We start from the raw sequence: 27,859 nt of genomic DNA, 5'->3' as shown, positions 1-27,859 counted from the left end.
CCGAGGCTGATCCCTTCAGCTTCAGTGAGAGGCCAGGAGAGGTAAGCAACAGCACAGGAACTGATTTTAATCATGTTTCTTCAAGACTAAAAGCAGGTCAATGTATGTTTTGCTTTTATTAAAACCATATTTAGTTGTCTAAGGAAAAAGTACTACGAGGGAAATTTGATTGAAAAAAAAGGAATGGTGCATACAAGCCAGAGTCTGACTGATATTGGACTTTTGAGGTTGACACTGATATTGGTATTTTTTTAAAAAGCACACAAAACAATATATTATGCGATATTCATTTCTGACACTGAGCCCATGTTGTTTTAACTCGATAAATAGATAGAACTTGAATTTGGGAAAAAGGGAGTCATAATACTTGACATTGCGTTTCCATTCTAAAAGCTTCCTGTACTGTAATTTCTTCTCTATAACAGATCAATATTGATATGTCTTTGATAAGTTGTGTTGGCATGTTAATATATCGGTCAGGTTCTAATACTGGCCTTTAGTCCAGGTGGTCTATGAAATCGTATATAAAATGGCGCCTTATTTCTTATTCGTATTCCAAAGGAAAATTTTGGACACAAAACGGCTACTATGTAACCTTGCTAACATGTTTTAGATTTTAAAACATTAAAATTTAAATATTTTAGACTTGGCAATGTTACAGTAAACTACGAACTGAGTTTTAATACAAACATCCAGACAGCAGCAGCAGAATGCCACTCGTCTTCCCAGCCAACCACACCCACTCGTTTCTACGACTTCCGAACAACATAAAAATAATTGAAAGGAAAAAGAAAGAAAAGAAAAAGCTGCACACTGCCATTGTGAGGACGACTGCACAAGTGGCACAACCATCTGGAGTCCTTGGTACCAGGTGTCAGTCAGGTAGGCACCAGGTGTCAATCAACAGGCAGGAGTCAGTCATGGTGGTGACAGCTGGTGGACTGTCAGTCGGTCCGATGGGTGTTACAGAGATACTTAGATTTGTCCCGCTGTCCACTAATTGGTGCCTATAGTGAGAGCCAACGACCTGCTCTACCTTTTATTTTTTTATTAGTCTGGTGCTCAATATTTTTCTCCAAACCTCTGTCTTTACAATTTTACATCTCTCTACTATTCAGTCATGTAGTCATGCAACTCCAAATGCTACAAAAGCAGATTTAGGCTAAAATGGATGTCTTTCCTACTCCAGCTCCACTAAAGTGGAGTAGGATCCCAGTGGGGATCAGCTTGCAGGTTGACAAGAGTCTCCCTCTGTCTCTCCAAGTCAATTCAATTACCATTCAGGTAAGCACAGGTAAAATGTAACGTAAACTACATAAATCATCACCTGAGACCTGAGATCACCAGATAAAATTAGGTAAGACTAAGACAATAAGAGACATCTGTAATTCTAAATGTCTAAGTGTCCCTGTGAAAGGATCAAGTTCTAATGGTAATTGTTTGAGTGCCACCTTCTAGAAAACCACTTTAATCTTAAAGGATGGCAAAGGAACACAGAGACAGAGGAAGTGACTGAGGGGGGGGGGGGGGGGGGGGGGGGTGCTCAGGGGGTGCAGAGAAAATGGCTTGATAACTAGAAACAGACCATTTCCACGTCACATATCTTTGCCAATTGCAGTAAACATAATGCAGCATTGTGGTAACCTTTAATTCTCTAACCCCATCCCTTCTGCTGTAATCAGCCTATACATGACCTCTGGGGACTCAGGATTACGATATTTCAAATTAAGTTTGGCTAAGTGGCATATTTGACAACTTACCACCAAGGTATTTAAAAATGTGTGATCTATGACATTTGCTCAGAATGTGTGTGAAAATCCATTGAGTCTCTATTGTGGAATTCCCAGAGGAGTCGTGCTTCTCACTGCACTTCAACCACAGAAAAAAATGGGTGTGGGAGACAGTCAGTTATTAAGCCAGTCAGCAATTAGGCCTACACGAGAGGAGGCAATGTGGACAGCTCGTCGATCCTTTGGTCTCTGACCAAGAGGAAGTCGAGATAATAACATAATGCATTCCCAGCCATGAGAGAAAATCAAGTCAACTGTAGAAAGTCATTTTGGTTTCTTTGGTTTCAATTACCATTTAAAGGGATGTTTTGGTAAAACGGCAATAAAAAATTCGTTTTGGTCATCCATTAAAACGCTTGGGTGGCATATACTGCATTTAAAATTTCTTAGTGGTTACTGTACATTACTGTACATTTCTAAGTAGCGACCGCTCATGCAAAAACATGAAAAAATGTGATGATGACACCGGCTAATACACTTGCAAACATCCTCATCAGAATTCATCTTAACAAACAAAAATGTGAGCAAGATCTCAACCTTCTCACACTTTAGGGTCATAAAAAAATACATATATTATGTATGTAGATATATTTTTTTAACAAAGTTATAAACTGCTTCACAATGTGAAAAAAGAGAAAGTCTCCCTCGAGCACACTCTGCAGCAGGTTGTCATTATCACACACTTAATGTCCAACTAACATCCTCTTAAAACCTGCAGAACATTTGGTTTAATTCAAATAATGAGGCCAATCAGTTCACACCAGCATCTCAAAGTGAAACCACTCGTTATTTGTAATGATCAAAAGGCTGTTTTAATGACTGGGTTGAAACAAAGCGGATACTCTTTGCCACTGGCAAAACTTGTAGACCAGCGCAGAAAAGACCCCATGACTGGAAGACAACTCAGCACTAAATGTGGAGTGGAGCTTTCTGTTTGGTTCAGCCACTCAGTACTTCAGTGTGTAAGTAAATATCTCTGTGGGCAACAAATGTAAAATGCACTTAACAGTGTTCTTTTTCCACATCATCAATGGATATGATGGCTAAAATGGTCTTTATTATGTATTAGAAGATAAAGGTTGTGCTAGGAGTTCAATTTATGTATGGGCACATATACTGTATAGGCTAGCCCATTGGTCGCACACAGTTTACAGTTTAAACACACAAAATTCAAAGTGGTCCAGCAGGGAGGTTCACTGCTGGTTTTGTATTGCCCTGAAATACATTCATTCCATTTCAAACAGCCGCCCACTGCTTTACTTCCACATGTGTGCCGCCCCCAGCAGAAACAGCGGTACTGCTCAGTGTGAGCAAAAGGAGTAACAGGTAATACAGTCTCACATTATTGGCCCAATAAAACCAATTACATTTCTAGATTTACATTTCTAGAAGAAGTACTGTTTATAATTTGTTTATTCCTCTACTGATGATAATTCAATACAATTTTACTGAATTGCAAAATTTGGCTGCAGCGCAATAATCAAAAGTGGAACCAATCGGTCCAACATGTCTGAAGGGTGAGTAAACTGTTGCTCATAAAAGAGTATTTGATTATTAATTCCCAAATAAGTTGTTTTGAAACATTGTGTAAGGCCAAGTCGTTTCAGACATGACAGTCTAAGGCGGTGAGCGGTGAGAGCACAGCACGGCCTAAAAACTGGACAAAGACCACTCTGTCTCACTGCAGCTCATTGGCGGGAAGCAGGAAGACTCCTGTCATTTCCCTGGATGATGGGAATCCTACAGGTGCACACAGTAAGTGAATGACGATGATAAGCAAGTGACTGAACGTTTAATTTTCTGCCTGGCACAGCAATCATCGCTCCCTCACAAACAATGTTAACCCTTTCAGCTGCATGGGCTGCTGCAGCCCGTTGATCTAGAGTGCCCTTGGTAGAAGGCCGTGTGGTTGGAACTTCAGGGTTTTATTCCAAAATGCTATCCAATGTACAGAAAATCAATAGACTAACCAAGTTTTAAACATAATTGTTGATTGTTGTTGGCCGAAATTGAACTGAAGCTGGTATGTTAGTATGTATGTATACTAGTAGTATTTCTAATAGTAGTAGTAGTATTTCTTGCCGACTGCAGCTGGCCTCATCCACAGACACAGGCTCTTATCCCGCCGCATGGACACACATTACATTAGGGTTAAGTCTCCAAATCCAATTGCACGAGTAACATTAACGCACAATTTTGCAAATCTCTGTTTATTTTCCCACATTGCAATTCTACATTTCATGTTTTCATCACAGACTCGTGTCACATGTGAAATCAATGACACGTCATGATTCTCAACTTAACTTATCTGATTATTCTTATTCACAAACTGGATGCTCCTCGTCTGTATGTGTGTATCTTTATATCTGATACACATCTGTATATCTGTATGTGGGAAATGACGTATGATTTAGAAAATGCTGAAGAGGCAAAAGTATTGCAAAATGTTTATTTCAGTCAGGTTAAAGTCAACATCTTGTGAGACATTTCACAATAGATATTTACTCCCCCAAAAACAACAATAAAAAATATTGTTGAAAAAACAATATTTAACATATTAAAATATTACTTTCACTTTCATGTATTTTTAATACAATTACAGAGGAACATTTGTTACATTTAAAATCAAACTAAAACATTTATTCTTGAATCTACTGGTCGGAAAATGTAAGCATTTAGAATGTCTTTAAAATAAGAGAAAAATTATCAGCAGTTTCTGTTCAAAATTAGGAAGCAACACAATATAGGCATGTTTGAGAATATTCTGTATTTAATAACTAAGCACGCTATCATTAATGTAGTATTCTGAATAAAAACCACACCCTGAAATATTCAGTATAGTCTTTTACACTTGGTCTCCTCCTCCATCGTACATCATCATGCACTCATCTGTAAATTATCCTTATAAAATGCTGTATTAATGGGAGGAGGGTGTGACATTCCTGTGGGGATTACTAAACCAGCAAGCGCGTGTTGTGGGATTATCCGGGCTACCACCCGTGGTCTTCAGCAGACATGTAGGTATCATCAAAAACATAAAAGACAGCAGGAAGGTCCAGAAGTCAAAGGTAGAATGGTCAGATTAAGGCTCTGAATAGGTCTCCATGGGTTCATTACTGTCAGTGTGAAGACACACTGTGATGACCTCAGGACCTAGAGCTGGCAGCAGAGGTAAAGGAAGAGGTGAGGAGGTGAAGACAGTGAAAGACAACATAACCCTATTAACCCTCTGCAAAACACCCCTCAGGTAGTTTGGGCCACAGAACATCTACAGAATAAAAGGGCAGATGAAAATGAAGGAAGGGGGAGGTCAAATTATTGTTCGCAAAATGCTAGTTTACAAAGGGGAAATGAAAGAGATGGCATATAGTTTATTTTCATAATGAAAAGAGGGACGAAAGCATCAGCACGACATGATGAATAAGCAGCAACAAAGCAGCTTCGGTTCCTTGGTGGTGACACCCTGTTTTCTGGGTGTAGCCTGTTGTCCCTCAGTAGTTGTTACTCTTTCTCTGGTCTCATACAGAGCCAAGGCAGAGGGGCTTGGCAGCCAAATTCGAGCTCAGGGCGAAGTCAAACTCTTGAGAAATTGCTTCCATACTCCTGGTCCAGATTCTCTACCATGTTCTCCAAGTCATTAGCAGCAACGCCATCAGTTCCTGAGGAAGCACTCGAGGGCGTTAAGTGCCTGCTATCACATGACCACTAACGCATCTGGACCAAAGTATTGACGGCAGCACCTAACAGAGCATGCGGGCTGGAGATAGCGTCATTAATTGTTCGTCTTTTAATTTATTGAAGGCGAAAGACGAGCATTAAGTCTCTCATGAGAGCTGTGGCAGGTAATTGTCACAGTTGACGCAAACCAGATGGCAGTAAGATGCTCAGGCTTTCTGAAAATTGCTTTCACAATCTGGGACCAAATCTGGCATCATGTCTGGGGACACCTCCAGGACATTGTTGCCTGGTTGTCACTGTTTTGGTTGTGTATATCGAGGTGAGGGTTGACTAGCCAAATGTAGCTTGCTACATAGCTGGATAGGGTTCAAGAAAACCTGTTCATCATAAAATCTTTAATCATGTTCATGATGAGTCCTGGATGTCATCTATTCATTGAGAAGGGGGGTGGAGAGAGAATTTGCACTAATGAAACAAGCATCACATTTTAAATTTAATATTGTATCCCTCAATATGGAGATGTACTTTGGGAAATAGAGTTCGATATATTGATATGAACCAAGACTGAATTGTATTACCGTGTATTCTGCCCAAGAAGTTCATGTTAATTGTTTAGAGAGAGTGCAACAAATGAAATCTGCAAAGGCGAGGGTGCAAATGAGAGAATAAGAAGTGCATGTTTTCACTGGAACTAAAAAGCTATTGCTGTCATTGCTCAGTTGGACCAGGCGACACTACACACACTGCAGTAATTTTCAGTTTGTTTATTTGCCAGCCAACACCCAAATGTAGCTGTGCGAGGATGTTATGAGGTTTTTAGATTTAAAAGAGGTGTCACTACAACAAATGTAGGAGAGGTGACAACATGATGACAACTGAAGGTTGATATTACCTTCCCAATGCAAACACTGAATCTGGAGATGTTACTGTTGCTGTTGTGGTAAAAATACTTTTGTGTATTTTCTGACAACGCATAAGTTTGATAAATGTTGCTTTTCAGACATTTTTTGCAGCAGTAGCCTACAAACTCACACAATGTCTGTCAGAGTAGTCGAAAAAGGAAGCAGACCAAGAACCTCTGGTCGTTCTAATGCAGTGAGTCAGTACAGTTGAGAAAACATACAGCTGTTGAATGTGGACGGACCTCACAACATTGTATGCTTGAGCCGGATGTTCAGGAGACACCACTGACAATCCAAACATTAACAGAAGCTGATTCATCTCTTAAACTCTGTCAGACCCACCAGTGAGTCCATCTTTATAAAGTCATGCTGTTAAGATGTTTACACCCATAGAAATGTATTCTAAAGTCTGCTTACGATCCCAAGGGGAAATCAGAAGACTTGAAGAAGTTAAATGCCATAGATAGAATATGAAAAATCATTGTTTTTTCCTTGGAACATTTTTAAAAACCCCAAATATGTCCCTTGCATTTAACCCATTCTATTTATTAAGAGGAAACGGCAACTATTCTTTAGCATCTGGAGACCAGCTCCACATCTAAGACCAGTACTGTGGTCAGAGGCAGCAGGAGGAGTACTGTATGTCCCTAATGAGTATTGCAATCAATACTAGAAGACGTAAGATGAATAAAACCAGTTAAATAATTATGCAGAAATGCACAGGGCCCAGAGCTGACAGCGTTGGATGCTGGGAAGTGTGCATGTGTGGTTTTTTCTGTAATACCAACGATGACGACAAAATGATGATTCAACCTTCTTTAATAGGAGGAGTGGAAGGAATGGGGGATAAAAATTCAGTAGAGCACCCCACATCTGTAACTGCGGTGGTTTTTCAGATGTTTGTCTGAGTGCAGAAACTGAAAAGAAGTCATGACTGAAATTTGAGGGAAAAGAGAAAAATGTTTCACATGGCCATAAAATTAATCTTGAAATTACTTTCTTGCATTGTTGTTAAACTCTGGTTTGGAGCCATATGGAACTGCTTTTTCTTAAACTGCAAAAAGACTGGAGAGATTATGTGTCATGTTGATGTCTTAATATGATCTGCTCACCTGCGATGTTATTCCTGCTCAGAAGACTCTGGGCTCAGGGTGTGAAGCAACCTCTGCTTCCGTCTCGGTTGTTCATCTTCATCATCAGAAAAAGTCCGGTCGACTGAGATACCCTGGCTCACCAGATTACGACCTGTACACAATATAATACAGTACAGAAAACCACCTGATAGTTGCTACTTTGAGACAGTGCGTCTTGATGTAACTAATACACCTGAACTATCAAGGCAGTTAATAGAAAAATCAATCACGTCTACTATAAATCAAAAGATACCAGCTGTTAATTACATTTCTTCACAATGACCTCTTAAATGCCTCTAAATGGCTGCACGCTGAGGTCTTGTCTTGTTCCAAATCTTTGGGATCATTGGTTTCATTACCAAAGCTGAAAATTCCATCTTCATTGCTAAAACCGATTCTCCATCAGTGTCATTTGTGGCACATTTGTGGCAGTTACAGGGCAGATAACCTTTGTTAACCCTGCACAACTCCACACCTAAAGTCCTGCAACCTTTATCGGGAATAGAGATCAGGCATTCCACACAAGCCCGGTCACACTTGGATACAATCGTTTATATAAGGACAGACATACAAACACACCTGTTTGCCCTTTAACACTGCTGCTAGCCTATTTGAATTCAAAGATCAACAGATTGAGCAGTTGTGTGATAGATAAAAAGAAATACTTAGAAGACTTGATTCGCTGTCTAATTAGGAGATGAAACTTTTAATGCTACTGTTGATATTCACGGTAAAATGAATGAGGAGCAAATTGAGGCATTACAGTCCATCTGACATGTCATCTATCATCTTTATCGATTTCTTTGTTCCCTCTCTTAGCACTGAGACCCTCTCAGTTACCCCCCGATCTCTGATCTCTTGAATCACACTGCCTCTCTCCTCTCCTTTCATTCTCCTTCTTCCATCTCTATCTCTTCTATCTTCAGTCACCCCATTGTGAGTGATATGCTTCCTGTGTTGTCACAATCAGATGCTAAACCTGGAGGGAACAAGTCAAAGAGAGAGTTTTTTCTTTTGTCTCCAATTCTGCTCTGTCATTACTCTCTCTTATCAGGCCACGGCAATATGAAAACACACCCCGAGGCTGGGGGGTTAACTGGGGCCAAGCATGTCAAAGGGGAATTGTGTAGCCCACTAAGATTTCTATATGCAAATAAAACATCAACTGTGTGCTTGTGTGCATACAGTTTCTGATCTGGGTCAAACTTTGCAATAGCCAAATGGGTGGAGAGTCGAATTGAACACAACAGATAGATCAAAGTTTACTTAATTTTCTGTATGTGTTTACAGAATTTATAAACACAAAAGATTGTCGTGGCTCATACTGTATGTTTTATGTCCTCCGATCATTGTGAAGGTGGCTATGGCTATTAGTTGGTTGCTGGGGTTACCAGAATAAGGCTGCACAATATAAACAAGAAGGAGTAACAATGCATTAGGCATCCATTAGCATATTGTAATAGCCACTGACATGAATATATGGCTTGTTTCCACCACAGTGCTTATGGCCAAGAGAGAAACGCCCAGAGACAGACTCGTTGGACAGCTGAGTTTGTGTAAATACCACAACCATTTTGGAAAACAGACCCATAATCTTAAAAAGCTCCGAATATGGAGAGAAGAGGGGGACAAACTCATCAAGGCACAACGATAAGAGATAAGTGCAGGCCGGGTGATTTTCACTGACAAGCTGAAAACACAAGAAAGCATTGTAAAACCCTTCTGGACTGCAGACAACAAAGTGTGTGAGCCAAGACCCATACTGCGCAGTCTACTACCTCCATCCATCTTCACTGAAGCCAGGATGGGTGAGAGAGCATGAAGGGAAGGGTGTGTGTATGTGTGTGTGTGTGTGTGTGTGTGTGTGTGTGTGTGTGAGAGAGAGAGAGAGCCAAACAACAGAACCTGCTGAAGCCACAACAACATCAATGTGTTTTGCAACTATATTATCCTCTCGGGGTGGCTTGAATTTGGCTCTGAACACAAACATGGCCATTGAGAGAGCGATCAGTGGGTTATCCCAGCAGACTGCAGAGCCGTAGTACGGGGGGGATGACTCAGCAGATGTGACATCACGCCTGCTCTACATGACGCGGGAAAGGGAAGACCACCTCGTGGCCGGCCGTGTTGAAGCAATCACTGCAGACATCGCTGGGTGGGTTTATGACTCACTGACAAGTGTTTCCCAGAACCTGACTACCCGAGGGTATACTCTCTGCTTGTGTGTGCCTTTAAGTTTACGCTAAGGCCCCCTGCTTACACAATCAATTACATTCACTGGACAGTAAAATCAGTTCAAGGAAAGCTAAAACTCAAGAGTTTCACTGAGAGTCTGCAGTCACATTGTGACCTATGACATCACAAGGAGTAGCGGGAATGGGCGACAATCTGCCATGTTCAATGCTTGCACACTCTGCCCCACCAAAACATGGTGCATGTGTAAATGTTGGAGCACAATGGTGTGTCATTGTAACAGCAAACCTCTATATCAGTGACCTATGAGAAAGTCCTAAATGAGTCGTATGAAGAAAGGAGGCCTCTGAAAACTTTACTTTAAATTACTTTCTGAAAGTCTCTCATCCAAAGTGTTCAGCATTTAGCTTATTTGGCCCCACCTTCTACCCGCTCTAACATGATACATGTGTTATCTGGTAGCTTTGTGTTTATGCTTCAATATGAAGCACCAGATTCATAATGAATCTTAGGCTTGCTCTGCGATCAAACTCACACACATTTGTGTGTGTTAAGTCAAGAACACACAGCTTACTGCCAGGCAAAAATGAAATCACTTTATTATTCTTTTTTATATTATTTATTTTAATATCCTATTATTCATTCTGAGTTGGCAGAGAAGGGTTTATTTAATGGGCTTGGGCTTAGCAGATTTCCCTCTGATCCATCTAAAAACAAAAATTGCACTCTTAACACTACACACACACACACACACACACACACACACACACACACCTGTGATGAGGATAGTTGACTCCTGAGATTGATGGATGCTCTGAACTGTCTCCTCTCTTCTGTCCTGACGGTCATCTTCACCATTGTCACTAAAGGAAAGTTTGAGAGAAGAAGAACGAGTTTTTTACGTAGAAAAATCAGTCTGTAAGGGAGAGTGTGGAAAAACAAAGAAGAAAAACTGAGTGAATGCATGAATATGCTTCAAATACAGCATCTCATTTTACTATGCTGGCAAAACCTTTGGGTAATCATCTTTCAATATTTCATATTATTGACCACAAGGGACGGTGGCAAAGCCAGACACATGAGCAGTGATTATGAGTAAAATCTTCCATCCATACACTGTGGCCAGCAATGATGGAAGATATAACACAGGCTTGTAAAAAGAACTAATTAGCCACCGTCTGTGTTCTGCGAAAGCCAAAGGTGTGGCAAACACATACGCAGATCTGACAGCGCTGTGCTGACCCGCTTGGAAACAAAACTTGCAAGAGTGCAACTAAAGAAATGACCTAAATACTGTATGTTGATTTACTCAGTGCTACACTGTAAATTAGCCACACTATTTGCCACACTATAAAGTCTAATACATGTACCCACAAGGAAACAAGACAAGAGCTACAACTGTTAGTAGATGGAAATTAATGTGCAACTTTTTTGATAATTGATTGATTGTCAGTTTTCCAAACAATGAATCGAGAAAATAATCGGCAGATGACATAAATCCTCCAATGCAATAGACAAATCAATGCTGTATGTCTATACTTCAAGGTAACACCTTGTAGCTAGCACTTCATCAGATCCAGAATGTACTTGTAAACTTGTAATGGCCTCATATATTTATAAACAGGTAAATAAAAAATGAAAGTATGTAAGAAATACAAAATAATACAGTGCATTTTAGAGTAGCAAAGCTAGCCATTAGTGCCAGAGCATCACAGAATTAGAGGAAGCCATGCAAAATCAGTCTACTGACCTTCGTCTCCCCTCCTCATCTCCCTGCTGGTCATCGGTCTGTTGCAGCTGGCGGACAGCGTCCTGCAGGCCTCTGATCTTGGCCTTCTTTTCGTTCAGCACCATGACAAAACGTGAGTACAGCTCACTCTCCAACATCTCCTTATCCTGAACCTGCTGCTCCAGCCTGGTGAGGAAAACACACAGACGCCAATGAATGTGCAAAAACATACACGCAAGCAATTTAACTCCCACTTGTACATGTGTGCACTTGTACATGGACACACATGTACGCATGCATACACAGACAGACAAATACATGTTTGTTTGCCTTCTGAGAGTAATTTGCTGAGAAGAATGATGCTGATGCCTCCACCCTGTGCACACACAAGTCACCCTCATCCCCCATCTCTGGCACAGCTCCATTCATTGGCCAAGGAATGAACAAGCAGCTAAACAATTACACAAAAAATGCTATTTGAAAATAAGTCAAGCACCAGGGATATAAAAAAAATGAAAGACATAAAAGTGAATCATTTGTTAGTTCCCAGAAATCACAAGCCCAGTTTGCAACACTGGGTGGAACCCTCAATACCCTTAAATGGGCGACCAGTGATGATGTCATGCTGAGTGATTGCTGTGCATATAAACAGCTGGCAGCGCAACTTAAAAAGCAAAGAGAGCTTGCATGCAAACAAGACAATCAACATACAAATACCAGCACTGAACATCTTAAGAAAATAATTAGATTCTATCGGAGTATTTTCTGTTTGAACTTGACATTTGCTGTCCAGCACATCTTCTTTCATAAACACGCAAATCCATCAGCACAAACCATAGGGCTGCTTTCCTCCTCATCCTTACTCTCTGAGTATACTTTGGTGCTCCTGTTTCAGTCTACGGTTCTCCTCCAGCAACTGGCAGTTTTTTGATCTCAGATCAGCACTGCACTTTAGTGACTGGCCAATCATCTCCCGGTTCAGCTCTAGAGGGTCTGGAGCTGGCTGGAGCTCCACAGAACCCAAGTGCACCTGAAGAAAGGATGGAAAGAATGATTAGAAAAGGGAGAAGGAAAATGAGAGAGCAAGATCAAATAACACTGGAGTATTACAGTACAAATTGCATGAGCATCAGTTCATATTTGAGGCGATAAATATTCTCTGCAGGTTGACTGGCTTAATTGTTCATGACCAGTTGAGGAGCTCAGCAATGTGGGAGGACCTCAGTACTCAACCGTTCTTCCTCTGTAGTGACAGGTGACAGTTAAGGTCATTCCTGACACATGGTAAGCATAACCTCCCCCACCCCCACCCCCACCCCCCTGTTAAAAGGGTTTTTTTGGGGGAGTTTTTCCTTATCCAAATCAAGGGTCTAAACTCCTTAAGGCAAATTGTGATTTATGATATTGGGCTATATAAATCACATTGACTTGACTTGGGTGCCTCCCTTTGAGCATGCCCGACTTGGAGGAGACAACAGGACAGATACAAGACTGCATCTCCCTGATGCCCCTGGGGATCCTCTAGGAGATGCTGGAGGAAGTTTGCTGGGAAAAGCACATCTGGCACCACAATCCTGAAATGAGGACGGTGCTAGAAAACCGAAGCATAGTTTAATGGATTTAAGGAAATAAACTGATGCTCACATCTAAAGTAGCAGCATCCAAAACCTGCTTACAGTGAAAAATGAGGAAGAATTTGCACCTTAACGTCATCCCAAGAAGCTCTGCAATATACAGGTGCAATAAACCATTAGGTCACATTTTCTTTGAAGCTGGAGACTTTTTAAGATGATGAGGTGTTCTCTTCTGTCTGGGAGAAATACAGGATGAACTCATTGGTCACCAGTGAGCTATGAATGTGAGCACACAGTTTCCTCTCTGTTGCTTCTTGTCAGTGACTCTTTGGAATCACAGGCAGGCTTCAGATGTAATAAAACATTCCTCATTTGGTTTGCATTTTGGCACTACATCAGCAGGGCTGAGGCACTGCGATGGGCGACAGACAAAAGCGGAAATTCTAACATTTAGTTGATGTGTTAAATTTTCTAAATTCCACTGTAGCCCTCCAATTCTAAATAGGCAAAATAAGACAAAATCTACAGCAAAGAGCTATAATTAAATACAGAATTCCCCCGAGTCTGCTCATCAAAGCTGCCACTCAAAACACATTTTCAAATAGCTGCACAATCTTTGTTTGCTTGTTGCCTCGGAGATTCTCCCATGCACACACACACACACACACACACACACACACACACACACACAGACACACACACACACAGACACACACAGACACACACAGAGAGAGAGAGAGAGAGAGAGAGAGAGAGAGAGAGGTACTGCTCATGATGCTCTGGGAAACCAGAAGGTGATGAGGTGCTAAATCTTCACTGGGCTGCGTCGAGGTCGCAGACCAACTGTAATAAAGCGGCCATCTTCAAAAGCTCTCATAAAATACTTGTCATTTTTGTCCCAGGCTGATGCTGTCTTGGCAGGCCACACAGCTGTTTTCCCCTCCACTGGTGAACCTGAACATGTTTCATTGAGTGGACATTCGCTGCCACAGCTTCACTACCTTAGCCTACCTTTCTGTCTCAGTCTGTCCTCTGTTCTTTGGTAGTTTCTTTCTCTCAATGTCAAATTTTGTTCTCTCTCTTAACAACAGATCGACAGATCAAATTTTTCAATTATCCAGTGACTCCTATAAACATCTGCTAAACTGCTCATTTTTAATTAAAGACACTCATGGTTCCGAAACCATGTATCGGATCACCCATGGTGATCCCCTGACTTTTCTTTTAGCGCCACCACCAGGTCCAACTTTTACATTTTTTCAGAATGACATTCCCATTAGCCTCATCAGTTGTACAGTACTACTGTACGCACTGTGTTTAGTGCTACTTAGCAAACGTTAGCATGCAAACACACTAAACTAAGCTGGTGAACACAGTAAACATTACACCTGATAAACATCAGCATGTTAGCATTGTCACTATGAACATGTAAACATGCTAAAGCTAGCATTCAGCTCAAAGCACCACTGTCCCTAAGCACAGTCTCACAAAGTCTAGCATGCCTGTCTTGTTAACATGTGGTCTTCTTCTTGTGTTTTTTTAGACACTTGAACGCCACCAACCTTCAATACTCTCTGCAATAAGCAAAATGCACGTCATGAGCACAGGGGCTCATGTGCTTTTTGAGTATGAGGTAAGAAAACAAAAAACAGGGATCACACATTAAAAATATTCTAACGGTCAAACCCTGCTCTGTGAATGTATAGCTTACTGACTGCCTGCTCAAAGATAAAGATATTCCATTCAGTATCATTCCATAATAAAATGAATGTAGATTAAGATGCTTCTTCATTGCCAGTGCTGCCAAAAATGCCCAGTCTGATCACAAGGAAATCAGTGATTTAACAAAAGTCAACTTAATAGGATCTGGATACAGAGGAGACCACCCAGGAGGATGAGGTTCCCCAGAACACATAAAAGTCTAGAGCAACATCAGGATGTCACAGTGATCCAGCGCAGGCTCGTCTCAGGGATTTAGAGGCAATCTGTGTGACGTTGAGCTTCGTAAGTCATCAACAAGTTCACATAGATGTAATTCAGAGTTTGTGGAAGATGGTCCACCATTAATAAACTAAAAAACGGTGAGACTAAGATGATGTTTGGCTTGGTCATGATTGTGAATTTGAATAGTGTGCGAGTCCTCACATCCACTTCATACGTACACAAACTTCCACAGTAGTCGATACATTACTATCTATATGCACATATGCAGAGCCTCACAATTTGCAAGGTGTGATAAATGTGAAGGCTTTGATCTTACCTCAAACCTCCCTTCCATCTCCTCCTCAAACCCCTCCTCTACTTCTTGCTACCTGTGCCTAAAGCTCCGCTATACTTCCAGAGGAAGGTCATTTGGCAATAAATCAGCCACATGAGAAAGGATAATGTGAAGGCTTCGGACTCTGACATGCTGAGTACACAAATATTTCCACACTTTAAAGAATGTTGTAATGTCCTACATTTACTGTACAAGTCTCACTCCATCATAATGACTGGGACTTTGTCAAAGTCATCAAAGTTTTACCCACTGACACCGTTTGAGACCGTAAATCTTCCTGACCAGCGTGTTAACATGGTATTACCTGTTTAAGACACCAGATACAGAGATCTAAACTGCTGGAAGACACAACCCGTATTTACTGGATTAACATTGGAAATGACACTCAGCTGCTGTTTATTTCTTCTGCTCCTTATTTTAAATACCAAAGGCTAAATGTTTGACTGTCTTTACTTTCAGGGTTTCTGAGAAGACCTACTGCAGTAAACATGGGAATTCCAGATCACCAAAAGTTTACCTTTAGCTTACTGTGCAGCATGGAAAAAGGAAGGATGCACTAATCAAGAACAAGTTCCTTGTTGAAAGACAAAAAAGGTTAAAAAGCTCCCTTTATTTTCTTGAGCTTCTGCTTCTCTCCTGAGACACAGAGATAGTTAAAGGTCAGCCTGCACACTGTTGCCAGCCTCTGCCAAGGTGTGGGAGGTCAGGCTGTTTGTCTGTGATCCTCGACCCACTGCCACATTTTTCTACTGTGTTACTTGACTAAAACAACAATTAAATAAGTAAAGCGTTCATAGCTGTTATTTCAGCCTCTAACAGCCTCTAACAGCATTTCACATATGACAGGGTGGGCTAACTGATGACAATTAAAAGATCAATGTAGCTAATATGACAGGACGAGACAGAAGAGGAAGAAATATCTCTAACATAAGAAGAGATGCTTCATACATCTCTGTGTCATGGCCTTGCAAGCCCTGAAAAATCTACTTTTTGGGATGAAGCATACTGTATATAATATCATCAGAAGAGACAAAACAAATTGTGATTTAGCTAAATATGTGAATGTAAGATCTTGGTTTCAGGATAAGTTAGGTCCGATGTGTGTGTGGTCTAACTGTTTGTTTGTGTGTCCGTCTCCAGACAGCTAGCCAGACCATAAGGTCGAAGCCCTGGAGAAGGGGGGACGTAGGTGTGGAGGACAAAGCCAAAAGAACACAGTCCCAGTGAAAATGATACCATAACACACTGTGGGCACAGAGGACACAAAGCTTTCCTTATCACACGGTCCAACACATTGCTGGAGACCAAACCCACCATTTATTCCCATGGATCAGAGGACAATAACCCCCATTAGTCAATAACTAGTAATCAGTAATACAAAAGTAAGTTGGTATCACTGAAAGATTAAAGGCCTCTGGCACATTCATCTATCTCCTTTGCGAACAAAAACTCCAGCTCATAATAATACTTTTATACAATGTTTATTTTATTATCTTATTTCAAGATAGGGGGGGCAAAAATATAGTGAACATGTCAGTGGTCCAATCCCCTTTTTTTTATATTACAAAATAATGTGTGTCAACAGGGAAGTGAGTGGGTGAGCACTGTGTGCATGATGACAAAGAGACAGTGTTCAAGGCTGGGCAAGAGTGATCAGTATGGGAAGTGTGGGCATTGAGCAGAGATCAGCTTGTCTCGTGCAGAGGCGTGAGGCCAGATAAAGAGCAGGAAGTGAGGGGCGGCAGCACTCAGTCCGTCCCCGATAACATGAATGTTCCCATAAACACAGGGCATGATATGGCAAAGTACCAACGTGAAAACAGATAATGGGCGAAATAGTTAAAATACTAAATTTCACTCCGATATCTGGCCAGAATACTTGGTTCAGAGATATTTGTAGCGAGGGAGGAATACATTATTAACGTTCACTCACATTAATACTGTAAACATCGACCACAGAGACAAACTACAAGTTAGTGAAAACTACTGAGGTGGAACTTTCTGGTGGTGACAGCAGAGGCGTCGGTGGATCAGACTCTTCTATGTGGTCAGGATACAAATCTGGCTTCCAGTTGTACCAGTTTCCCAGACACTAAAAGCAGAACGAAAACGGCAAACATAAACCTAATTTGTCTTTTTTGCTCTTGATGTTTGGATGATGGCAAATTTTATTTGATTGTTTTTTAGGAAACCTCAATAAAAGCATTTTGGCCGCTTCATGGGATTGAAAATTTGCATCACCAAGAATGAGTTTAGTGGCCATTTCAGTTTGGGCCTATCAAAACATAGCCACTGTTAATATTAACTAATATCATTAAAAAGATCAGTCTCCACATGTACGCAGATGGTGCTCCTTGGCATAAGCTTACAGATGATACAGTGAAAAATCACATATGTTAAAATGTTTCCATAGTAGAGACGAAACAATGAGTCAATTAGCTTCCTAAATGTCAGGATTTACTGATTTTCTGTTTTATTTCATTGTAAATTGATTATCTTTGGGGGTTTTTATTGTCGATCAGACAAAACAAACTATTTGAAGACATAACCTTGGGCTGGGCTCTGGGAAATTGTGATAGGTATTTTTTTAAATCTATAATTAAAGTAACCATTAGTTACAGCCCTACGTGCTAGTATTACAACTGCTTCAATACAGCAATGAGTAGCTTCATTATTGATTCAGAATCAAAGGCTGAACATCATTACACTGGAGTACTTCTGTTTTGTAAAACCAGCCAGAAAACCTGATAAAGGGATCTCTTATTCTGTCATTTATCTCCAGTTTGCAGTTTTTCTAGTTCTTTGCCAACATATTATTACATCAAATTATATGCACAGTTAACTATACAGCAGCATTTAAAAACTCTAATAGAGGGTTGCTATTAGATAAATGGCTTGATGAAAAAATTTATATAAGACAGCTTTGAGATCTGCCAAGCTGCAAAATATAAAAAGAGAAGAAGAAAGACAAAAACAGATGGAGAACCTCAACAAATAATAACTCAAGCTAAGAAAAAACTACTTACATGAAGGCAGGGAAAAGAAAAACAAGCCAATTAATTATAAAAGTTGTTCATGTATTGTCATCATTTTATCTATAACGTTTTTGCTTTTGGCCCATAATATCAATTCCTTTCTCATTTGGTAGATTAGTCTTAATTACTAACACCCACACCCACTCTTAAAAATGATCAATGAGCGTAATTAGTGTTTGTAAATAATGCCCACTCACAAGAAGAATTATTTCACACTTCAGAATTTGAGATGATTCAATCAGAATAAGAAAACATGGACTACTCCTGTGAACTTTGTGGCAAGTGTCATGCTGCACAGCTGGAATCCCAAAAGAACTATAAGACAAGCTCTATTTGATGAACATAAAACATGAAACCGCCAGTGCCACACATTCATCCATCCAGACTCATCCATAATCGTGTGGCTTCAATTACCACAACTGTCAAGAATTAGAGTCCCATTCTCCCTGGATCGAAGCTCGTCTGAATCAGAACTGAGCTGAAAGTGCTACTCAAAGACAGAGTGACTGTACTCTTTGCAAAACAAAAAGAGACGTAACGAAGGCAGTAACCACCTGATGTAAGATGAAATAAACCACGCCAAAGAAATAGAATTGTGTAATCAACTTATGTCAGTGACGCTGAAAAATATATCTAGCTCAAGTTGTTTGTGTCATATTTGGGAGCCACATCGAGGTCCTAAACAGGATCTGTTAATTCCCCTTAAATGCTCCAAAGTCCTGCAAGGACATGAGTGTTTGTATTGGCAAGTGTCAGTACTGGAATATTTATTTTCCACCAATGACAGATTGGTACTTAAAGAGACATTAAGGAGGAGATAATGTCTGACTTAGCCATGTAAAACATCTGCTTAGTAGTAGTTTAACAACAAACACCCAAATTACATTCATCACTACACCTTCTGGGGGTCATATTCATAAAAAATTAATGTCAGGTTAAGTTCAGATTTTTGGTCATTCCTGCACCCTGCAATTATCTGGCTGAGAAAATATGTTCCACTTTGTAACCTCTGACGTGTAAAAAAAAAAAAAAAAAGGCAAACAAGGGAGAGAAGGTAAAAAAGGAGAAAAAGAAGAAAAGAAGCAGGTGTTAGACAAGAGTAGTACTTTACACTTAATGCAAATAGTCCCCCAGACATACTGCACACAGTGATGATTACTGTCAGTAACAATGGGAACATGGATTACATTTTTAAAAAGCGCTCTTGGGGCTGGACAGATTTGGGCCACTGTCAATCGTTTTGTGTGGTCTAGTTGCTCCTTTTGGCAACAACATTTCCCTATGCAAAAAACATAAAAAAAACACCACCACCTGTACAAATTAGAGAGTTCATTTACGGCATGTCAAAACCAGTACAATTGTTTAATGTGGGAATACAAAAGTCAAATGATGCTGTTTATTCGTTTGTCTCTTTGTCCGCATTTAAACGTTTTTACACAAATTCAATTTTAAAAAGCCTAACCAGTATTACCACTAGGGATGTCCCCAGTAGTATCCCTACTACATCGCAAGTAGTAACACGAGTCAACCATTGTTTTATTTTTAACTTTTAACAGTTAAACTGAGCTACATTTTGGGAAATGTTGTGTACCTGTATGTGTTTCTGAGTCTGAAAAAGAGTGAGTATCCACAAAAACAAAACAAAGAAAATGGTATCCATTATTTCTATACTTGATATCATGATTTATCAAAATAATATTGGATACAGTTACTTGAGACAAGTCACATTACGAAATAACTGTTTCGTCAAGTATGGCACCCAAAGGCGTTGGCGGATAGTCTTCTAAAACCAACAGTATGTCTGCACATGTCCGGACACGGACACATACACACATAGGCACACTTGTATACATGGCCCGCACTCATAGAGACAATGAAAGCCAGGGGGAAGTTGGAGAAAGAAAAGAAACTGTTGTTAAACATTGGTAGATGGGGATGGCCCCGTCCATAAATCAGGGTTTTACGGCCTCTACAGTGTTCCTAACCCCCCAGCCTCTCCCTCTGGTCTCCTCTACCTTCACAGCAGTCCCAGGACCCCAAGTGACCCGCTCCCTAGAGGCAACAGCATCCTCTCACAGTTCGGAAGAATGACACCAAAATCCACTGAAAGCACCACGACCTGTACTCCATCAAACCTGTCACTCACTGTGAACTCTGTAAGAATCACTTTAGCACAGAATGTAATACATGTCTCTGTCTGAACATTGTCAGTTTTTGTAAGTGACTTTTGCATAAATGTAAAAAGGAGATGTGCTTTAATGTGGGGAAATTATTGTTTACATTAGCACAAGCTAGCTCTACCTTGCTTTCCATCAGCAAACCTTTTTCCCTAAACGTTTACGAGCTGTGGTCATTAGACAACTACCTTATACTGTTGCTATTGGACAACTGGTAACAAACCGAATGATTCCTATCTGTGGCATTTTCCACAGAGGCCTGAAGGCAAGCCTTTCTAATTCTGCTATAATATGGGGAGCCTATAAACCTTATCTTTTTAACAGCCCCCTGTAAAAAATAAGACTTCCTTTCTATTTAGTTGTATGTCGTTAGATACATTTATCCTCAGGGAACAGTGACAAGCGGGAAGTGCATGACGTTGTGGAATTCAAGGATGAACTACTGATAGATCTACATAATTAAGAACTGTGTTTCAAAATACCCACTTCAGTTAGTGAGTTTGCTATACCTATTTTAGATGGATTTAGATTACTACATGTATGATGTGTCCCTGAATAATGATGCAAAGCACCCAAAAACCAGTTCCAGCAAATATCATCCAACTACAGAGCCACAGTGCCAGCAGTTTCAGAGGTGCAGTTCAGGCCATCCTCGTGCCATATGTCACCAGGAGAGGTAAGCAGTTTAACACAGACAGGCTAAGTTAATAACTAAAGGCAGTGTTGGTGGAGGCTCGTTGGTACTGGTGAGAAAGGCTGGCTTGAAAAATAAATTCATGAGTATCTGTCATCACAACAACAAGTAAACAGTAGACACATGGAATTCACATTACAAAGAAATCTACCAGAAATGTGCATTTGCACGTATTTGCTTGGACAACATGCCGGAAGATGTTGCGTTGCAGCAAAAGTTCAGCCGAGTTCAACTTTTTTTCCAGACAACCCTGCATTTTTTTGCCAGGGCCCTCTGCGTGAATCTGACAACTAATGAAGAAGTCGTCCTTGGAAACTGCTTGGAAAAGGACAAGCACTTTCAAATGATACTTTGCAGGTGACTGGGTGAACCATCTGTCGATCACCATCTATCACGAGCTAACCTCAACCAATCAGATCACCGAACCATATGATGTAGTAGGAGAAAACATCTTTTCCATCGGAAAAAGCCTTCAGTGTCGTTCTTTGCTCTTCTTTCAATGAAGAAATACTCTCCAGTTCTGATATAACTGATGTTATTGTAGCATCTACACTAACCTCCACTTCTCACTGTACTAAAACACACCCGTAGCTGCCAGTAGTTCCTCACAGGACGCTGATTGGTCCGAACCACTGTGGTTCGGCCGCAAGCACTGAACACAGCCTTGAAGCTGCTGCTTGTGTGTCCGTTTAAAGTTTATTTTAGAGTTCACAATAATAATAATAAATAAATAAATCTAACCAAAACTTTTGCTTACCGAGATGTCATTACAGATCTTCTGATATGAGAGATGACAGTGATCAGGGGTGAGATCGAAAGAATGCACCTCCTCGTCACCCCGTCTCCTTCCTCCTCCTCTTCCTCCTTCACCTCCTGTTAGTGCTTGAAGAAGATCCTCAACATATCTTTCCCTCTTGACTCCCATATCGTTGGCTTCCCTCGTCACCTCATCTTCTGAAACTGGACACAACAAAGGCATTTTTCTCATTTTTGCATCATTTTAAAGTCGTACATTTGTACGTTGAAAGAAACCGGACAGAGGGCAGAGACGTGATAGCAGACTGCAGAGCAAAACTATAAACATTAATTATGTAGTAATGCATGGACGGATTTAAAAGGAAGCAAGCAGAGAAACCAAGGGGAATGTCATCAGCTGTTGCACAGCTGCTCACACGGGGTTGAGGGTCCCAATTAACACATCAAACACAGAAACACTGACGACCCAGAAGCCCGCACATAGCTGTCACAACCCCATCTCTGCCTGTCAACTCTGCAGATGGACAGCAATAGAAAACTAGGGAGCTGTTCCAGGTGTCCTTCCAGAGAAAATGTACTCATGTGCATATTTAACCACAGACCCACACACACACTGAACACTGACATGCACATACAAAGACAAGCCTTGTAGAGTTTAATCTACTTTATACACCTGTAAGCTGCTGCACAGGAGTGAAGAGGGACGATGAAACAAGGTCGCTGCTGTCCCTCTGGTTAAAGGACCGACAGTTACAATATTATGAGATGGGGTTCAGCCAGGTGCCTACACAGTTTGGACAGCCTGATGAATGGCAGACCTGGTGACAACCCTGTCTAGTCAATGGTCAAAGGATAGAAGTCTTTGTAGCACACAATAGCGTAAAATTGTGACTGTTGTGTTGTGAATCATTAGAGTGGTCCCCTAATCTTCATGTGTTTTTTGTGCTGTTTGCACATCTGAAATCTTTACCTTCTCCAATCCATGCTGAGTTGCCATCAGTGAGGGCTAAGGTGAACCCAGCACCCAGGTCTACGGCCCAGTCCACTCGCAGGAAGTAGGGGGTGCCTGGCTCAGTATTTACAGTGATCTCTCGAAGTGTACCACTCATGACCTGCAGAAAATCAAAGATAGGAATTGAGAAACTCATAACAAGGTGCCATTGTGGATTGTTTTTCCAGCAACAAGCCCACTGCATTGTCTTCAGGATATTTCGCAGTATTTAGTCCTAGGGCCTCCTTCAAAGACTGCCATCAATCCATTTTGATGTTGTAAGGTTGTGTTAATCTTCCAGTTGCATCAATGTACCTCATTGTTTTACTACTTGGATTTGGTAATAATCGTCCCTGTGTGTGTCTGCAATGGGGGTCTCTCTGAGTCAGTGGAACCACATGGAGTTTAACAGGTTTTGGCAGGTTTTTGTGAGGGAGTGTGGGCTCCCTGACCACCAGCAAGGTAATTACACGCTGATAAGGTAAATAGAGGAATATTACCAAAAAAGGCCCAGTTGTTGCCTGATTTTATTCAGCATGTCATTTATCTAAAGATCTACAGTGCATATATTTCTGAAAGTGAGTCTGAATATCCTCACCTCACACAGCCAAACTACATCTCATGAGTCTCCACAATGAGATTTAAGTCTGGAAGCATCCACTCGAGAATGGATTGAGGTTTATTAAGCTCTTTAAACTCACAAAGCTTTGTAACAACCACTAAAACTGCATGTTACACTCTAGATAAGAAATCAATCATGATTCTGCAGCTGCATGGACTATTTCTCACCTCAAACTCATTTAGATTTTGGCAGATAGTTTGACAGAAAAATGACATTTCCAGATGTTTGAAACTAGGAAGCAAAGACAGCCCTGCAAGTCATGCATTGAGTCACATGGAAGGGATGGCAATGATGTGAGTGAAGGAGAGAACTGTCAATCATTTATAGCTGTAGCCTAACACTCAAACTGATTCATCGATGGCCATGCCAGACCACAATGAACAAAGCAAAACCTGTGGGATCCACACTCTTAGAATTACTTTATACTGTGAAACTAAATCGTTATTTGCCAACACTGTTCCATGAGAGCAGTGAGCAAGCTAGTTTGGTAATGTCACCTTGCCCTCAGGTTAATGTCTTGTCTATCTGACTCACTGCAGCAGTTAAAGTTAAGTCTCCTGCCAGAAACAGCCTATGATCAACCGATCAGTTACAAAAGATGTTGATCTAAGGATTACAATATGATCCATGAGATTGTTCCTGAAATGTCCTTTTGGTTTACTGGATCGTTTGTCTTCTCAATGGGCTTGAGAAACTTTTACTTGATTACGGATGTCCAGGCCAGAACATGTGATTACTGCTTCCACGTGAAGTGAGAGGTGAGTTGGACATCTTCCCTGCTTAACTACAGGGCAAAGTGTGTGGAGATGGAGGGAAAAGGACAGCTAAATTGGCAGTTAGCCAAGCTGGACATGTTTGAAAAAATGAAAATGAGCGCCTTCGAAGACTGTGCTATAAGTTAGGACGTGACAGCACGTTTTTTTTTTGTATTCTTACTTTGCATCCCCCACCATATACCTTGACAGAGCAGGTGGTCAAGGTTATTCAAAATGAGACATACAGGAGAGATCTGACACAGACATTAACTTGTGCCCTCTCCACACACACACACACACACACACACACACACACACACACACACACACACGCACACACACACACACACACACCAGTGCATGCATATGTGCAGATGCACAAAGAACCTCGCAACAGATTAAAGTTGACCCTTTGTGCTTCGAGAAGGGGTGTGGCTGGGCGAAGGGGCTGAACAAGATGAGGGAGCTGAAGGGTTCAACTTTAACCTCATAAAGTGAGCCCAGCTACTCATTAGTTACTGTAACATCTGTTGTGCAGGGACGATGACCCTGTGGTAATGACAGAAGGACACTCCAATTAAATAAACAGCACTGTCTGTCAGGAATGGAGAGCTGCGCAAAACCTTCAAAGTCAATCCCGAAGTCTTCCTGTTCAGTTACTTGATCAGCAGACACAATCGCTGGGATGCTTAAATCATCAACCGAAGCTGCCCTACAGCTTTGACACACAGCCTTCATCCTCTTTTCTTTCTCCCTCTGTAATTTTTTTGCTCAACCTTTTCATTGTCATTTCTTTAACATCGCCGCATATGAAAACTGCAAGACATAACTGTGTGCAGGAAGCACTAGGCAAATGAGTCACAAAGAGAGCCTCTAATTACGCATCTTGTGTCTTAAATGAGGAGTTCATACAGAGTAGAAAAAGCCAAGGCAGTTAACTGTCTCTTTAATGGGCCCTGACAATTAGGCCAGTCCTCTCACTGTCCTTTCACTGGACTTTCCCCTCATGCTTTCTTCAATACTCTCCAAAAGATTTGAGATGAAAAGGAGGACTCTTTGGCTGGCCCACTGTTATCATGATCAGTCAGGGCTTAAAGCTGTGGTGCCCTAAACAGCAGCAGACTGTGATATAGCCTTTTATTCAATATTCTTTCCAGGTATTGGCTATCTTAAGCCACTTGACAAATAGAAACAGTGTGAGCAAATATAATATGTACTACAACAAATCAATCATGACTTATATCATGATCATGTGGCAGAAATAGTGAAGTGTCATCATAACTTGACTCAACATAAAGACCAGGTTTGAAAAAACACTGTAATTTAACCACAGACACTTTAAGTACGTATATTCTTGCTGCTTGCGGAGGAGACTGTGATGTAGTGGTAATGGGTCAGGGTCATGCTCCGTCACATGCTGTAAGACAAGATGTGCCTTCGCTTACATGCTGAAACTACGTTTTTCTGAACTCCTTATAGATCAAACAATGTCTTTCTACCTTAAGGTAGCAAAAGCATTTGAGATTGTTGACAACAAGTTTCACACCTATAACAAACATTGGCAATGTGTCTTATGATTCATATTATTATGTGGTCAAAACAGCATAACCTACGACAATGCATTTGTCTCTCTAAACCTCCAAGTGAACATACAGCCTTCACATAATCTGGACTAATAATTACAACTCTACTGCTAGCTGTGATGACACTTTTAAACCACCAGGTGACAAATCAAGTGAGAACAGAAGCTGAGCAACGAAAGCGCTACTGCATAATTTAGCTTATATGGTCCTGCAAGCCGATTCAATGGAGTCCTTGTTCATAGAAAACGTATGCTAGAAAGTGTATGCGATAAATAATACATTTGCATTATTTAAATTCCACTGAAATCACGCAAGGAATAAATATTACTTCAGTCAATAACACATTTCAGAATAGAAACTGTGCCGCTGGTTGTTTGCAAAGAAAATGTAATCTGCTGGAACAAACAGGAGGGAGCCACAGCCGAACAGCGATCACACCACAACTTTCAAATCACTGACGAGATGACTAATTTTAACAAGAGGGCAATCCTTTTAAACAAACATACATTGCTCGCCTGCAAGGGTTGTCCTCCTGACCTCAGCTCTTCCTTATAATGTTGTATACAACACCTTGCTAACCCTGGATTCAGCTGCACAATAACAGGTCATTTTCACAATATTCTACATGGGAATAAGTTACACCTTTGAAAATCTAATTTGTGCTCAGTAGCAAATGTAAGGCAATTCTCAGTTAAGACAACACTGGTGTTATTAGCCTAACCTTCATTCCAATCTACTGGGAAGATTGAGGGTCAAAACTGCGTAGAAAGCAAGTGACCATTGTCACTGCAGTACTTCAAGTATCACTTCCAGTAAAAGATTGCACATACTGAGCCTACATCAAGTCTCGACTTGACTGCAGTAATCAGACGTGCATGTACTGTAGCGTAGCCTAAATTGGTCAGTGCACTGTAAACTATAAAACTTAAAATCTATAAAAATTACATTAAGAGGAATGTGAGTCTGTTTAAAGCTTACACTTGCTCATCTCTTGCTCATTGAAACCAGACTCTCCATTCGAAGATTTAGCCTCTTTTTACACCAAGTTTTCATCCGCACTCTTGTAGTAAAATATGCAAAACATTATTTATGTGTGGTTTGCAATCTGACAGATTTCTTCTTACATGAAGAGCTCTCTAGGAGTGTCTGGGAAGGAGGGGTCAAGGGGGGATTTATGAAACATGGTTTAAATGCAATCAAGATGCTGCCGTGGCTGGTTGGAGGGAGGGGACTTCATTGTGAAAACTCTGAAAGAAGAATGGACCACAAAAATGTCTGTCTTACGTCACCAAGAGAGGATAGGGTCCATTAGTCTATCGACCTATAAATAACAGTCAAATTTCTCTATAGGATTCAAACTAAGGATTACTAAGTGCTCATTTGTTTTTTAAAGACGAATGTCCATCTTAAATTACCAGTGCCCAAAGTGATGCTGAAATGTCTGTCTGACCACCAATTAAAAGTCAACTTACATTTTTGTGAAACAGACTCATTTTAGAAGCTGTGACCATCAACATAATCAGTCAATTTTCTGGTGAACGACTGTTCAAGCAGTCTTTCAGCATTATATTTGCTTTATGATAAAGATATTTATTTCCCTCTCTTTCCCAAAATACCCTAAAGCCTAACAACTTCCGGATTGTGCAACTGTTGTCTAACTAGCTTACTAACGTTTCAATGTTTACGATTGCACTATGCTGGAACAAAGTATGGTATTATTTTCGGTGCAGAATAGGTAATACTCCTTTTACAGCAAAGCGGCAAGGAGTTTTCAATGTGCTGCACTGGATTCGCGGTGCTAAAATATTACAGTGGCTTTCTCTGAAGTCGAACTAAATTCATTATAATTTTGGTGGGTAAAACACTTAATGTATAAATTCTCCTCAAAAGACTTACGGTATTGTATGGGCTAACTACTGCGATGTCCAAACGAAGCAATTTTTGTATGAAACTGAAATCATTGCCGCCG

General features: G+C 40.7%; 1 protein-coding gene across 1 annotated transcript; it reads right to left on the bottom strand.

The window, feature by feature from the left end:
• Window positions 1-4,455: 4,455 nt before the first annotated feature.
• LOC139284098 (DNA repair protein XRCC4-like) lies at window positions 4,456-27,859 on the bottom strand. The gene is made up of 8 exons (XM_070904262.1): window positions 27,787-27,859; window positions 22,910-23,051; window positions 21,941-22,143; window positions 12,289-12,455; window positions 11,447-11,611; window positions 10,471-10,559; window positions 7,483-7,615; window positions 4,456-4,949 (listed from the first exon to the last, which is right to left on the bottom strand). The coding sequence occupies exons 2-7, from the start codon at window positions 23,046-23,048 to the stop codon at window positions 7,491-7,493; spliced, it is 888 nt and encodes a 295-aa protein (XP_070760363.1). The 5' UTR covers window positions 23,049-23,051; window positions 27,787-27,859; the 3' UTR covers window positions 4,456-4,949; window positions 7,483-7,490.

The sequence above is a fragment of the Enoplosus armatus genome, chromosome 4 (assembly GCF_043641665.1).
Source record: "Enoplosus armatus isolate fEnoArm2 chromosome 4, fEnoArm2.hap1, whole genome shotgun sequence".
Taxonomy (NCBI): domain Eukaryota; kingdom Metazoa; phylum Chordata; class Actinopteri; order Centrarchiformes; family Enoplosidae; genus Enoplosus; species Enoplosus armatus.
Note: the sequence above shows the minus strand (reverse complement) of the source record. Positions and strands in the feature narration are given on the sequence as shown.

Coding starts and splice junctions, on each gene's coding strand:
- LOC139284098 (XM_070904262.1), bottom strand. CDS start 23,048: ATGAGTGGTACACTTCGAGAGATCACTGTAAATACTGAGCCAGGCACC. Junction 22,144..22,909: donor CTCAGCATGGATTGGAGAAG/GTAAAGATTTCA, acceptor TGTTGTGTCCAG/TTTCAGAAGATGAGGTGACG. Junction 10,560..11,446: donor GATGAGGAGGGGAGACGAAG/GTCAGTAGACTG, acceptor ACTTTCCTTTAG/TGACAATGGTGAAGATGACC.